The sequence below is a fragment of the Castanea sativa genome, chromosome 7, assembly GCF_040712315.1.
Source record: "Castanea sativa cultivar Marrone di Chiusa Pesio chromosome 7, ASM4071231v1".
Taxonomy (NCBI): domain Eukaryota; kingdom Viridiplantae; phylum Streptophyta; class Magnoliopsida; order Fagales; family Fagaceae; genus Castanea; species Castanea sativa.
In genome coordinates this window covers 1,482,272-1,497,168 of record NC_134019.1, presented here as the reverse complement: position 1 = coordinate 1,497,168, position 14,897 = coordinate 1,482,272, and the positions used below count along the sequence as shown (strand labels likewise).

Genomic DNA, 14,897 nt, shown 5'->3' with positions numbered 1-14,897 from the left:
CACATGTTTCTTCTTCAAAGTAATAATTTCCATCAAGTGAAACATACCTTCTCTGAAAGGGGAGATGGTGTGAAAGTGAGATAAAGGCATAGAGAAGAAGAGAGTATAAATTTTTTGTTAAGTGAGATTATTAAGAAATTATGAAAGAAAAATACACAACCAAGAAAGTAATAATTTCGACAATGTCAAAGAAAAAATACCTTATGTAAAGTGTGGTAACTGCATGTTAACAAGGGTAATCTCGAAAGTAAAGTATTGAATATGTGAAGGTCAACCAAGCATGTGAACAACTGAGCATGCAAGCAGTCGATCGCATGTGCAATCAATTAAAAACTTGGGTCCTTAATTTGAATTAATTATTAGGTCGTGTGCATGGTAGATAGTTGTTGAGGTGCAATTTTTCATTATCTAAATTTGGCCACAAAAGAAATTGTCATTACAAAAGGCCCAAAAGTCTCATATTCCACCTCACTATATTTCACTATTTGGCAAAGCCCAGAACCGATTGGTTAATTATATACTTGAACAGTAATCGATTAATTTGATAAAATCAGTAGTAAGCCATACTAAAAACTTTAAACAGAATTTTTCAATATTTTGTTAAAAAAAACAGTTAATTTTTAGCTAATTTATATTTTGTTAATCCGCGGTAGTTTGGATGTTCATATATTAATTTAGTTTTGAATAATATTATATTTCTTATTTTTTTAAACTATAAAAAATTTCATATACAAGTTAAACTATCAGAGAAGCTGAATAATTGGTTGTAGTTCTTTTTAATTTTTTTGGTTTTATCCTCAATGAAAACTTTCCCTGAAAAGAATTAGTGGGCTGATATTTCTCTGTCGTGTTTTTATATCTTTTCTTTGGACGTTCGTGACCATACATACATACAGATCAGCCTGGTTCTTTGGGCTGAACCTCAGGGTCATTATAGAAAGGAACATTGGGTTTTTCGTCTACATATTTGGGCCATAGACTAATCCAAGCAGAATCAAAAACCCCAATCCCTTTTTGACTAGTTCGCCACTTCCAAAAGTTTGCTGTCCACAAATGGATACATCCTGGATAGATGGATGAATAGCCAAAGAATAATTACGCAGAAATCAACAAAACAAGATACAAAATTAAAAGATCTGCAATCTCATATCGCTTAACACCACATGTATGTGTGACAAGAGTAGACCATCTTGAATATTCCAATGGTCCCAATGTTTCAATGTGTACATGGCTTAATAGAGATTCCCATTTATATTAGAAGACTTTGCCTTCTTAATGGTTGTTTTCCATATTTAGTCAAGTGATATATATTATTAAAAAAAAAGATCTTCTAAGGGACCAAAAATTTCTTAGGAAAACTTCATTTAAACTCTATAATTTTAAAAGTAAAAAATTAGACCACAAAGTTATAAAAAGTAATAAATTAAATCATATAGTTTCAAAAGTAATAAGTAAATAAATAAATAATAATAATAATAAAAACCCTAATATTTCAAAAAATAACAATTTTTTTATGAGAAAAAATAACAAGTTAAACCTTGAGCTTATTTTTTACCCCAAACATAATCCACTTGAATTGATTAATGTTTAATTTATTACTTTTTTTTAACTTTATAAATTAATTTGTTACTTTTGAAACTATAAGGTTTAGGAAAATGTTAAAGACACAAATTTTTTTACAAACTACTGATGTGGTGTGTGATTATTAATAAGTAAAAAAATAATGTTAGTGGTGGATTCAGAAAAGAACCAATAATAATTGCTACACTAATAGTTTGTAAAATAATTTGTACCTGTAGTATTACTCTAAGGTTTAATTTATTACTTTTAAATTTCATGATTTAATTGATTGCTTTTAAACCTACCAGGTTTAATTTGTACACTTTTAACTTAACTTAAGATCTATTTGGATAAGCTGTTTTAAAAAAATGCATTTTAAAAACGTGCGTTTTAAAAATACCATTTTAAATTCCAAAAAATGACTTAACTATTTTGTTAAGGTTATCTTGTCTTTTTTTCTTGTAATCATTGTTTTTTATTATCATTATTAAAAATATGTAATTAAGCTTAACAATTGCATTAATAATAACAACAATAATGATGTTGTCGTTGTTGAAATTCTTGGAGAGAAGTTTATCAAATTTAAAATTTTAAAAAAAAAAAGGATCAAGAGAAACATATTAAAGTGATTAGGAAAATAATTATATTAAAATTGTAAGGTCATTGGGCCCAGTAATTTATGAATGGTAGCCCAAGAATATCTTTTGGGCTAAAAGCCCAATCCGAGAATATCAAGTGATCCGAGGGTGTGTGAATGTTAACTCATAAAGAAAATACTAAGTAAAGAGGTGATAATATCTGAATAAATATATTTGAGAAAGATTGTGTCATCGGCTAGTGAAGCCGAGGTAAAAGAAGAGTTGTTTGATATCCCCAGACTATGTTATAGAAATTCCTATAGTTTAAGGAAGACATGGTATACGTAGAGGATAAGAGAAAAGGCGGTGGAATATCTAAGATAAAACTGCTACCACCGCCCTCGCATTAAAGACTCTGCAACTAATATTCTGGCCATATTAATAGAGAAATGGGACCTAAACATCAGGTTTGAAACTTGGCCCCTATCTCCAGAAACTTCAGGGAAAATGGATGGGACAAGTATCTAAACCAACGGTCTAACCATGAGGTGGGAGATGAGAAGAGGAAGAAGGAGGGAGTATAAAAGAAAGAAGGGACCTTCAGTAACAAAGGGGAAAAAGAAGGAAAAGAAGAAAGAGATTGTAGATTTGACTATTCACAATTGTAATCTATCTTAAGATATAGTATTATAAACTATCCTCGGACACACAGTCCGAGGAGGAATTTTCATTCATATTCATATAAACAACTCCTTATTTGTGTCATTGGACCCAAAGCTCATCTTTTTTTGTTGTTTAACCATCTTTAGAACCTAGATTTTAAGCCCACTCTCTACAAATTTATTGTAAAAATGCCTTTTAAGCCCTTTCCCTTCTAATTGTGAGTTAGGGGCTCGAATTGTGTCCTTACAAAAATGTTCATTGCCAACAATATCAATACTAGATAATCCATTATAATTATTAAAAAAATGTTCTTATCCAAAACATAAAAACCAAAATAGAAATAATGAAAATATTGTTTACAACCCACAAATGGACCGAGCTATCTTGTCACAAACAAATTTCATCTCCTCATTTACCTAAAATTTTCCTCAAACCCATCTACTATTCAAAAAGAAAAAACTAATTCCTTCCAATCCAAATGGTTTTGATCAACCCTATCTATCTGAATTTTTTTTTTTAAACTTCACAACCTTGTAAAGAAACAGCAACAAGAACAACAAATCATTCAATCAAGGTAAGTTCTAATATTTTGAGTTCAATCAGTCATCTAAACTAACATGCCAGAGCCCAAATCAATATCATAAGTTTAGAGATGGGTAATCGAGAATGATTACCTATAAATTGTGATGAAGAACAACGAAGGGAATCGGAGCAGAGCAATTGAGGAAAATAGAGAGCCAAATATTGTGAAACTAATGAAGAGAACCAAGAACGGAGGAAATATATATATATATATATATATATATATATATATATATATATATATATATATATATATTTCCTCCGTTCTTGGTTCTCTTCATTAGTTTCACGATATTTGGCTCTCTATTCTCTGTTCTTGCTCAATTGCATGTATATGGGGAAGGGAAAGCCCGGCATTTTGGTCATTAAGCATGAAGTTGAGGCTAATTTAGGTTTTCAGCCGAAAATATAAGTAATAACACAATCTTACAAATTACGTGATGCTAAAAAAGTAGTAGGAAATTGCATTTTCTGAATCGCACAAATTTGTGGAATTAAAAACGCAATCCTGTAGATATTGCCTTGTCAAATGTATCATCGGAATTGTGTTTTGGTAAACTATTGTTTTGAGCCCTCTAAACACCTAAACAAATGGGCTCTTATAGTGTTTAAAATGTAATTTTTTTTAATTTCTTTCACAGGTCCTTGTACGGTTGGTGTCATAAGAATTTAACAGGAGAATGTCTATAGACACAAAAAAAATTGACATACTTTTCATAATTGTTAATGTGGCAGTTTGGCAAATTGTTAATGGTAGTTAAAAAAAGTGATGTCAGTTATGGACCCAAATGAGAACTCTAGCATTGGTCATTTGACACAACTAGAAATCCTCTAATATCCTTAAACTTACCATTGAAATTGACTTTTACCTTCTATGTTAGGAGTTAGGACAATGTAACTCACTCGGAACGCCCACATTTTCGGACAAGAAGTGAAATGAATTCCCCAAATTATCTAGTCTATCTTAGGGACATTAAGGTAAATTGGATTTAAGATGAGAAAATACACCATGCATCTGATGCATAGTATACCACCCCGTTGAAGATGGTCAGGCTTAGGGAATAACCATCCAAGAGCAATCATGCAGAGAATATCGGCTGTGATATTCAGAATGTTATCATTCATGACCAAACTCCACTTTACTTATTTCTATTCTATAGGTATTCTCTAATAACTGCTTATGTTATGTTTCCCCTGTTCTGGATTACGAGGAATTGGTAAACAAGTAGTGGAAGCTGGTCCTTCAACAAGCTAGCCTACAGTGAAAAGAACTAGTATATGGTCATTCTTTGCTAACATGGTGATGGTGATGGTGAGAACCCCAACATGTGCACCTTATTAATTCTCTTTTTTATCTCACCTTTTTCGGTTTCAGACTGTATGAGTTCCAACAAATTGCGTAATGTGGACTGGGGAATAGTTTGGCCTATTTATTGTTTGGACAATACTTCTTCTTTTCTTTTTTTTTATATATATATACTACATAAAATGTCTACCAAGTATTGGTATTTGTTAATAATTGTTCATGTTTTCTCTCCATCCAGAAAGACCTCCTATTTTTCCTTTTTAGAGTAAATTCCAAAATAATTAATGATTGTTTAGAAAAATCATTAGGGTCGCCTATTAATATGGATAACCTTGCATCATTAGTAGGCCATTAAAGATAATCGCTCAACACATTCAATAACGACCATCAAAGGTCTTAAAATTTCATCAAAACAAAGAACGTTACAATTAAGGTAATAATCACCTTAATTTATGTACAACAACTACCTAAGTCACCTATAAAAAGGACAATCTGTCTCACTAGCTAAGATACGTCAAAAACTACTATAAAACACTATCCATATATATACAAAAGATATGGGTTGATACTAATTTAAGCATCGAAAGCTCTCCCACCGAGCATAATTCAGTGGTCTCTTCGATCAATCTCTCATTTATTTTGCAAGTCCTACAACATCGTCTAACGCTCTGGATTAGACGAATGACCCAACTAACAATTTTGGCATCATCAATTAACACCACAACAAATTTTATATGACAAATTATTATTGATTTTAATTTAAACTCATATTAAAAAAAAAAAATGAGCTCATTAGTAAAATTTAATGTCAAGATGTATCATTTATTGTGCCCATCCTAACTCCAGATTTTTTTATCTAGCAAATTTGGTCAATTGTGTGTGTCTGCCAATAATCCAGTTTCAGAACTCCACGTTAAAGGATAGAGTACTACCCTGAAAGTCTGAAACTATTGGCGCAATTTTTATTTGTCTGAACTAAAAGTTAAAGGTCAACATCCTCATCAACCTACCTGTCCCATCTTTCAATTATATCCTCTGTTGTTTTCCCATTGATAGTGCATACCAGTAACAAGCAACGTTGTCACTTTTATTTATTTATTCTGCTTGACTATTTTGTTTATGGGTTGTGTTAACGGCATCATAAGCCCTGTTAATAATATATTTTGGGTAAATTTTTGAGTAATTTTTTTAATTTTTTAGTTTTTGATAAATTTTTTTTATTTTTTTGGCAATTATTTTGACAGTTTTTTTTTAAAGTAAAATACATAAAAAAAAAATCTTAACAAGTACTGCTCGATGCTTGTTAATATTTTCCTTTATTTATAATAGTTGAAAGAGTAATTTTGATAGAATTTAACGTGAAGAAAACAATAAAAAAATTGAAGGGGATTGAGACAGAAAAGTGATGATATCAGATGAGAATGCCTTGTTAAGAAAAATAAAAATAATAAGATTAATCTATTAATTAAATAAATGAAGGTTGCATTTAGCATCGGCTGAAAAATACAATTATTTTTACTATCTAACTTATTTTTACTACTATTTATAAGTCTTATTGTACTCTTTTAGTACTATTTATAACTCTCGCTATATTATTCCTACTCAAAATTTCTGAAAAAAAAAATCATAAACAAAGATGGAATCTTTGAAATCATGTACATACCGCAAGTTGTGAGTGTAGCGACAAATATTTTGTGAGAACCAACATAACACCAATGTTTGCATCAATTGATTTGATATTCATAAGATGGAACTCTAGTGCTTTGGATTTGACTTAATCTGTTAAATGTTCTCCAACACCTTGTATTATTATAATAATAAAAGTGTTAACAACCTTCAAATAATTATTGGTTAGCGAAAAAAAACCTTCAAATTATTATTAAATATGTTGCTTTGCAACCCTGCATATATGCTTAATTGAAGGCTTTTTATATATTTGTTTTTAAAAAAAAAGTCTTTTTTCTTCCTTTAATTTAATGAATATCTTAATCTCACCCACCACCGCGCGGTCCATGTTTTTATATTTCTTTTTTCTTATTTTTATTAACTTTGAGGAAATTTTTTTAATCTTTTTACATTAACAAATATACTGCCATCATATTTTAGTCTCCAAAAAATATTCTATTGATTTATTTTTAATTATTTAATAAGTATTGTTTTGACAAATTCAAATTAAACCCACCAAATTTTGTACTCTATGTAATACAACTATATGTATTAAGTAACAAAGCCTTTTTACTTTTTATTTTTTCCTACAAAATGCTTTTTATATATTTGTTCTATGTATTGTTCAAAGAAAAATAGTATTTATTTGATTCTTTATAATGTCAAGCACTATTCATTATATATATGCATTCAAAAGGGTGAAAGTGTATTTCCCAATTCCCCACCCAACCGCACAGCCAACGACTGGTGGATACAACAAGTAGGTGGAATTTAAAATTGTTACATCACCATCACTAAATGTCACATGATGTACAAAAGAAAGAAAATTACTATATTTTAGACCTTGGAAATTAGAAAAATTATAAAACCGAACTATAAAGCTATGATCTATCTTCCTCTTATATAAACTAGTAAACCCTTCTTACGTGAGCTCTTACGCACACAAGAGCATTCAACGATAATGATAATGATAATGATAATGAGATGGTCTTATCTAGGTAAAATAAAATGATCACTTGATTTTTTTGCGGTAAGTAGATGAATGGTTACTTAGTACTAATATTAATAATATTGGTTTTTTTAGGGTAAGTAGATGGATGGGTTACTTGGTACTAATATTAATAAAACTAGTAGCTAATCTATGTCTATTTGTGAGGTAGACTAAAATAATTTTATAAAATATTAAATTGATTAATAAACTACACTATTACATGATTTGCTCTTGTATAACTTCAATTTGTGTTACAATTTGATGAATAAGTCGTTACTTAAACGTGCAATGACTTAAAAAAATTTGTCAGACAATTTCAGATACTGCAAAAAATAACTTAAAAATTTAAATATTAAAACTTCTGAGTGACTAAAAAAATATTAAAGAATCAAATGATTCACGACTTATAATTTATTGAAAAAAACAAAATATATATGACTAAAAATAGAAAAATATAAGAAAAAGATTGAGTTACATTCAAAAGAATAATCCAAGGCTACAAGTTTATACTCTATCATAAAATATCACGTTAGTGAAGTAGAGAGATAATAATAATAATAATAATAATAATAATAATAATAATAATAATAATAATATCAACGTTTAAGTTTGAATTTAAGTTTAAGTTTAACTTGTTAGAGAGATAGAGTTTCACTCCTTGTTAAGTTTGGATTAAACAAAAATAATTTTGTTTAACAAAATGATGAGTTTGAGTTTAAGTTGGACTTGTTAGAGAGATAGAGTTTCACTCCGTATTAATTTTAGACTAAACAAAAAAAAAATTATTTAAATAAAATAATAATTATATTTAAACATTGTGTTGATGTGGAAAATTATGAGAGCTTCAGAGGTTTCGGTTTTATATATATATATATATAGATAGATAGTTAGATTAGTCTTAAGTGTTGTAAAATGGTATATAATACATCCACACACACACATAAACAACAGCCATTCTCAAAGAAATTAAAAACTTGAAAACTCATTCAACCACAAAGTTTCTATATGTTGAGTTTTTCTTATAATGGGGGAATTAAAAAAACTTACCCCATGCCAGGCAATATCAAATTACGTTGCAATAAACAACATTTGTATTACATTTGGAATAAGTTCCAGCCACAAAATTTTGCTACATTACTTATAAAGTAATAACAATTTTGCCACTTCAATTCTTGAGAATGAACCACCAAAGGACTAATTACAAAATTTTCTTTCACATTGCTATGATCCTTTTTAATAACGAAAAAAAAAAGTATATACATAAATGAAACTTCTTCTTAAGGTTTTAAATTCAAGTATTAAACTTATCAACGTATCAAATAAAAAATATATTCCAAATGGCTAAACAAAGTATCAATGTAAAACTAAAATAGCAAACCAAAAAGCTTTAAATTTACACACTTACCATCTTAATCTTAACCCTCCATTCCCACTTTATTATGATCCAATGGCTAACATACAGCCACTAATCAGTGTGTAAATATAGTCATGACTATATTTACACACTTATTATCTTAATCTCATCCTCCATTTCCACTACACTTTCATCGAATGGTAAAAACACAATGACTTTGATTCATTTCTAATTTTTTAAAGCCTTCATTATCATCTTCCATTCCCACTTCACTCTCTCATCCAATGACAAACATTAACTTTGATTCATTTTTGTAATTTTCAAAGCTGGCTTCAGCCTTTTAAAAGCAAAGGTAAACACTTTTAACAATTAGGGGGTTTGGTCACTGTGCATGTAGGGATGGAAGGCCCAGGGACATATATTGGGTCGTGGGCCTTGTTCGAGAACAGTTAGATATTAGCTAAGATATACAAATTAACAGGGTATAGAAGGATTCTGGCCATGAAAGTTTGGTAACATAGTCCGAGGAGAAATGACTCCTCAGCTAAGCAAAGCAGAGGTCAAAAGGTTCAGTCTGCCATTAAGAGCAACACTCTAGACAATTCTACTGGTAAAAATAAATATCAGAAGGGTATAGGACAATAGAAAGCTAAGAAATATCTAAAAGAAAGCTGCTACCACCACATTAAATACTCTGTAACTAACTCTCTAGCCACATTAATGTGGAGGTGATACTTGAACAGTAATATACAGCCTTACAGCTACCTCCAAAGACTTAAAAAATGTACTGATGGGACAGGAATCAAAGCAAGCAACTTGACCTACACGTAGAGGGTGGAGATGAAGCAAAATAATGGAATATAAGGAAGAAAGACACCATCATACAGAGATAATTTGGAAATCTATAGAAAGAACATTGTAGCACTGAGAACTGGAATTGTAATCAACTCTAGAAGAAATATATCTAAGAACTATTCTCCTCGGACTGTGCTGAGGAAGATTTTCTTTGGATAAAACCTGTTTATTTTTGTTTTCTTGTTATTTAGACCCACTATAATTGTTGTCTAATTTATTAAAGTCTAGTTTCGATTCTACTCTCTATAAATTCATTGTGTTGGGCTCGTTGGGTCTTAATCCTATTACCCTGTGGACTTAGGATCCAAATCACGCCCTTACAGTGCACAGATATACTCAAAGTATAACACTTAATGAAACACACAGGAAAGCCGTCATAGCCATGCCTTGTATCATCACAATCACAGATGCCCACCTCAGCCACAACCTCCTCGAGTCACCATCGACGCTCAAGCAAATCATTCTCTTCATTTCTGCTTCACCTATGACTCTCTTCCTCTCAATGCCTTACAAATCTCACTCCTTCCCTCGATTTCAATATATATATATATATATATATATATATATATATATATATTTTTATTTTTTTAAAAGACGGGGAGATGGTGCATTTGATCCTTCTACAAATGTGAATCCAAATTCAATGAATTATAAGTGTTATTATTACTATCTCTTTGGTTTTCAAGCTTACCACTAATCTCTTTGGTTTTCATGGTTGCCACAATTATTGTGGTTTTCTTAACTTCCGTGTCAGGTGTCAATACATGTACAAAAATTTAAAAATTTATATAAGACACATCACATATGACTCAAAATTAGCTATCCAATTTAGAATTTAAATTAGTTATTCTCTTAGCTTTGCCTATATATAATGGTTGAACAGACATCTCCCACGTCACCCAAATATTGTATTTATTTTTGTGAAAACATTTGTATCTATATATTGCTCCTTCTCAAAACATTGAAACAGTAAAACATGTTGAGTAATGTTATAGTCACAAACTATTTTATAATATTTTTACAAATTATTAACATATTCAATTTGTTATTAGTTTTCATCTAGACCAACAATTAACGTCAGATTCTCTCAAATCACTATTAATTGGTCGTAGTTATTGTATGTATCCATGAAAATATCCTAAAAAAAACAAATAAGTAAAAGTCTACAAAATAGGTGGTAGAGACCAATTTGGTAACTTCCTCCACATCGTGTCCATATACATCATCCGACCAATTATTAATATTCATACATACTCAACACACATTATCCCACACAACAACAACAACAACATATTCTCTGTGTCTCTAAACCCTCCCAAAGTTCTCGGAAACATGGGGCGAGTGAGCTTGGTATCGTCGGTCCTATTAGTCCTATGCTGCGCTGCCGCAGGATCAACCTTCGATGACTCAAACCCAATCAGATTGGTATCTGACCACTTCGAGTCTGATCAGCTCATCCAACTCATCGGCCACACCCGCCACGCTCTCCGCTTTGCCCGCTTTGCCCGCCGCTATGGGAAAGAGTACGAGAGCTTGGAGGAGATCAAACTAAGGTTCCAGATTTTCTCTGACAACCTCAAACTTATCAGATCCACTAACAGGAAGGCCTTGTCTTACAAACTCGCCATTAATCGTAAGCCTCTCTTCCTTTCTTTCTTTCTTTTTTTTTTTCTCAGCCGTTGGATTCGTAGATTTTAGCTGTGTTGTGGACCCACTACTATGTCTGTCTCGCACGTACGTTACGTGTCCATCTTTTTTTCCATACGAGGTGCTTGTTATCTCAGAAAAAAAAAAAGAAACGAAAAGTCAAGCTCGTCATGTTCAATGAGAGATTCTTGCTGACCAAATCAAAGACTGTCTGGTTTCATATGATAAATCATTTGTACCCTGCTTTAAAATTATACAAAATTAAAAAAAAAAAAAATCATTTTTTACTATGGTAGAATAATTATAGAGTTTATGTTTTTTAATCATCTGATATACATACTAATACTAGCTTAAATTCTCGATTTTATTTTGCCAATAATGTAATATTATTGTAACTAATTATCTATTTTCAATCACGCATAGTTTTTCAATCTAAGGTAGTAGGTTCAGGCTCTGGTTCAATCCCCGTCTTCACCAAAAATCGAACTGTGTCTTGGTCTAATTATAAAAATATAATCAAATGAATTTATTTATTATAATTAATTAGCATTGATGTTTAGTCTTTCAACTTATACTTCAGATCAATAATCCAACTAATTAAATTTGCAATAGTAATAATGCTCTCAGGGTATTAAATAATTTTCTTACATTAATTCATCAGTGTTTTGGTGACCCAATTGATGGTTTTTAATTTGATCAAACAGGCTTTGCTGATTGGACTTGGGAAGAGTTCCAGAGGCACAGATTGGGAGCTGCACAAAACTGCTCTGCCACTTTAAAGGGCAATCACAAGCTTACTGATGAAGCTCTTCCTGAACTGGTAGTTCTTGTGGAAGATTCTTTATAGATTTCATTTATTATGCTCTTAGTTATGGAGAGTGGAGGCCTTATCTGGAAGTGACTATATTATAAAATAAAACTATGTTAATGGGAAATATTTTAACCTTATTATAATTTATCTGTATGTGCAGAAAGACTGGAGGGTAGAAGGCATAGTCAGCCCAATTAAAGATCAAGGCCACTGTGGGTCTTGCTGGACATTCAGGTTAGTTTGGGTTAGATTCGATGTGCTCAAATAAGGCACACAAAATATACCAATCACTCTGCTTCTAAGTTCTAACCTTCAATGAATATTTGTGTATTGCAGCACCACTGGGGCTCTTGAGGCAGCCTATGCCCAGGCATTTGGAAAGGCAGTCTCTCTCTCTGAGCAACAGCTTGTGGATTGCGCCAGAGCCTTCAATAACTTTGGCTGCAGTGGAGGGTTGCCATCCCAGGCCTTTGAGTACATCAAATACAATGGTGGCCTTGACACTGAGGAGGCATATCCTTACGTTGGAAAAGATGGTGAATGCAAATTCTCAGCAGAAAATGTTGGTGTCAAAGTCGTCGACTCTGTTAACATCACCTTGGTAATCATCATGGACAAATGTCTTCACGCTTTTTTTTTTTTTTTTTTTTTTCATTTAATGATTTCTGTATGCATATCTTGCGCTTGATGTGTAAATAAATGAAATTTTCCTGTTAACTTAGGGGAGAATTGGCATGAGAATCTATTCACTTGCCTATATATGCCTGTGGATTAATATATATATGTTTTTGATTGTTTTGACGTTTTCTAACATATCTGTGGACTAACACAGGGTGCTGAAGATGAGCTAAAGCATGCAGTTGCATTTGTTAGACCAGTGAGTGTGGCATTTCAGGTAGTGAATGGTTTCCGATTTTACAAGGAAGGAGTTTACACCAGTGAGACGTGTGGCAGCACTCCCATGGTGAGTTTTTCTGATTGGTATTTAGGATAGAGAATATATATATATATATATATATATATATATATATATATACACACACACACATATACATAGATGGAATTTGGTTAAGTGGTTAAGTGGCAATCAACCTATGTTTATTTATAAGTGCTTTTGTATTGTTGGTCCAGATATGTCATATGTGTATAGTTAACTTTAAAGAATTTAAGTTAGGTAATTGATTTATTGGTTAAGATCATCCTTATGCAAGATATGCCTGTATAATTTTTAATTTTTTTCCTTCTTGTGTGTATGTTAAACATGTGCCTATATGTATGCATGCAAGTGTATGATCATTCACTGATCAGGATTATAGTAGCATTTCCGAGCCACACAGATGGACAAACATTAACACATTCCTGGTGCATTCATTTCTTTTTAACACTACTGTAAATTTATCTGGCAGGATGTGAACCATGCTGTTCTAGCAGTTGGGTACGGAATTGAAGATGATGTCCCATACTGGCTTATCAAGAATTCATGGGGAGAAAGCTGGGGTGATAAAGGCTACTTCAAGATGGAGCTGGGGAAAAACATGTGTGGTAAGTTTTTGCGCTAGCTGATCCTAGTGTAATACAATATTACTCCATTTGCACGGGCCACTATACATACCTCAAGATTTTTTCTTATGCAATTCCACCCTGATCTTTCATACTTGATCCAGAGCCTAGGGCCTGAATGGACCATTGCAAAAGTTCAGGACCACATAGGTTATGTATGATCATATCAGATCATTGAAGTTTATTTGATCTTTAGGCTGTGGTCCATTGATTATGACCACTGATAACACTACATGTTTGACTGGTTTATATTAATAACATGCGTGAGAGTTTTAGTAAAAGGCTCACTAATGTCCGCTGTGGTCTCTGTGTTTCAATAGTTCCCACGTTATAAATGTGAACCAGCTAAATATACATGGACTAGTGCTTATTTGCTTAAACTAGCTAAACTTTTGGGGTCATTTTGAAATTGGTACCCAAATGGTTAAAGTCTAGATTTACCACTGAATACACCATCAATTGGAGATTGGAATTTGGATGCAATTAATCGTCCATTTCAGTGTTGTTTATGCTAATACTGATTGATCATCTAATTGCAGGTGTTGCAACTTGTGCATCATACCCAGTTGTTGCATAGATAGTCTCTGTTTCAGAAGATATGGTAGGCTCTATTGGTGGTGGATTATGTTGTATCATGCAAGTATTGTATGAGTCTGTCTTCTTCTTGCAGTTGTACGCATCTAAGGTTAAAGGGTTATATATGGTGTAATAATTAATGATAATGTAGACTTCTTGTAAAAATAAGATCCAAGAGATTGTAACTTTCACAACATGACCATGTGTATATTCTTTATGTATGGGTGATATGTGAAATCTGTTTCCTATTCATTTCATTTCCCTTACTCGCTTTTTCCTAGAATTCATAGAATTCAGAAGGTACTATTCTTAAATTGCATATTTATGACCATATATATGTCCCATGCGGGCTGTCACTCCAGCTTATCCAGGCCCTACCAAATATTACTATACTGAATCTTGACCGAAAAAACTATCAGAACGTATGGACTGGTTGTGGCTGAGGTGGGCCTGAACATGATCGTGTAGTACTTTGTGCTTGTTAACATTTCCCATTTATATATATGGAACACGATGGGTGTTGTCCAACATGCACTATTGTGTGTGTGTCTAGATTAAGGATAATGAATAGTTGGAACTTTATTGTCCGGTGGGGGTAGAGGGGAATTCACAACCAGGTAAGGAGGGATTTTAGTTCTTATAAAAGAGATCAGACAATATTCTTGAGGATACACGTGGAGGAAGTTCTTCTTTGAGCTCCAAATAATCCCAACCAACATAGGACAATGGTAGACACAGATATATTCTTC

The 14,897-nt window shown here is 32.0% G+C and overlaps 1 protein-coding gene across 1 annotated transcript; it reads left to right on the top strand.

Annotated features, from left to right (window-relative positions):
* The first annotated feature begins 10,800 nt into the window (after positions 1–10,800).
* Positions 10,801–14,400, top strand: LOC142643187 (thiol protease aleurain-like). The gene is made up of 7 exons (XM_075817732.1): positions 10,801–11,187; positions 11,906–12,021; positions 12,173–12,246; positions 12,349–12,613; positions 12,845–12,976; positions 13,419–13,554; positions 14,112–14,400. The coding sequence occupies exons 1-7, from the start codon at positions 10,887–10,889 to the stop codon at positions 14,147–14,149; spliced, it is 1,062 nt and encodes a 353-aa protein (XP_075673847.1). The 5' UTR covers positions 10,801–10,886; the 3' UTR covers positions 14,150–14,400.
* Positions 14,401–14,897: the final 497 nt, after the last annotated feature.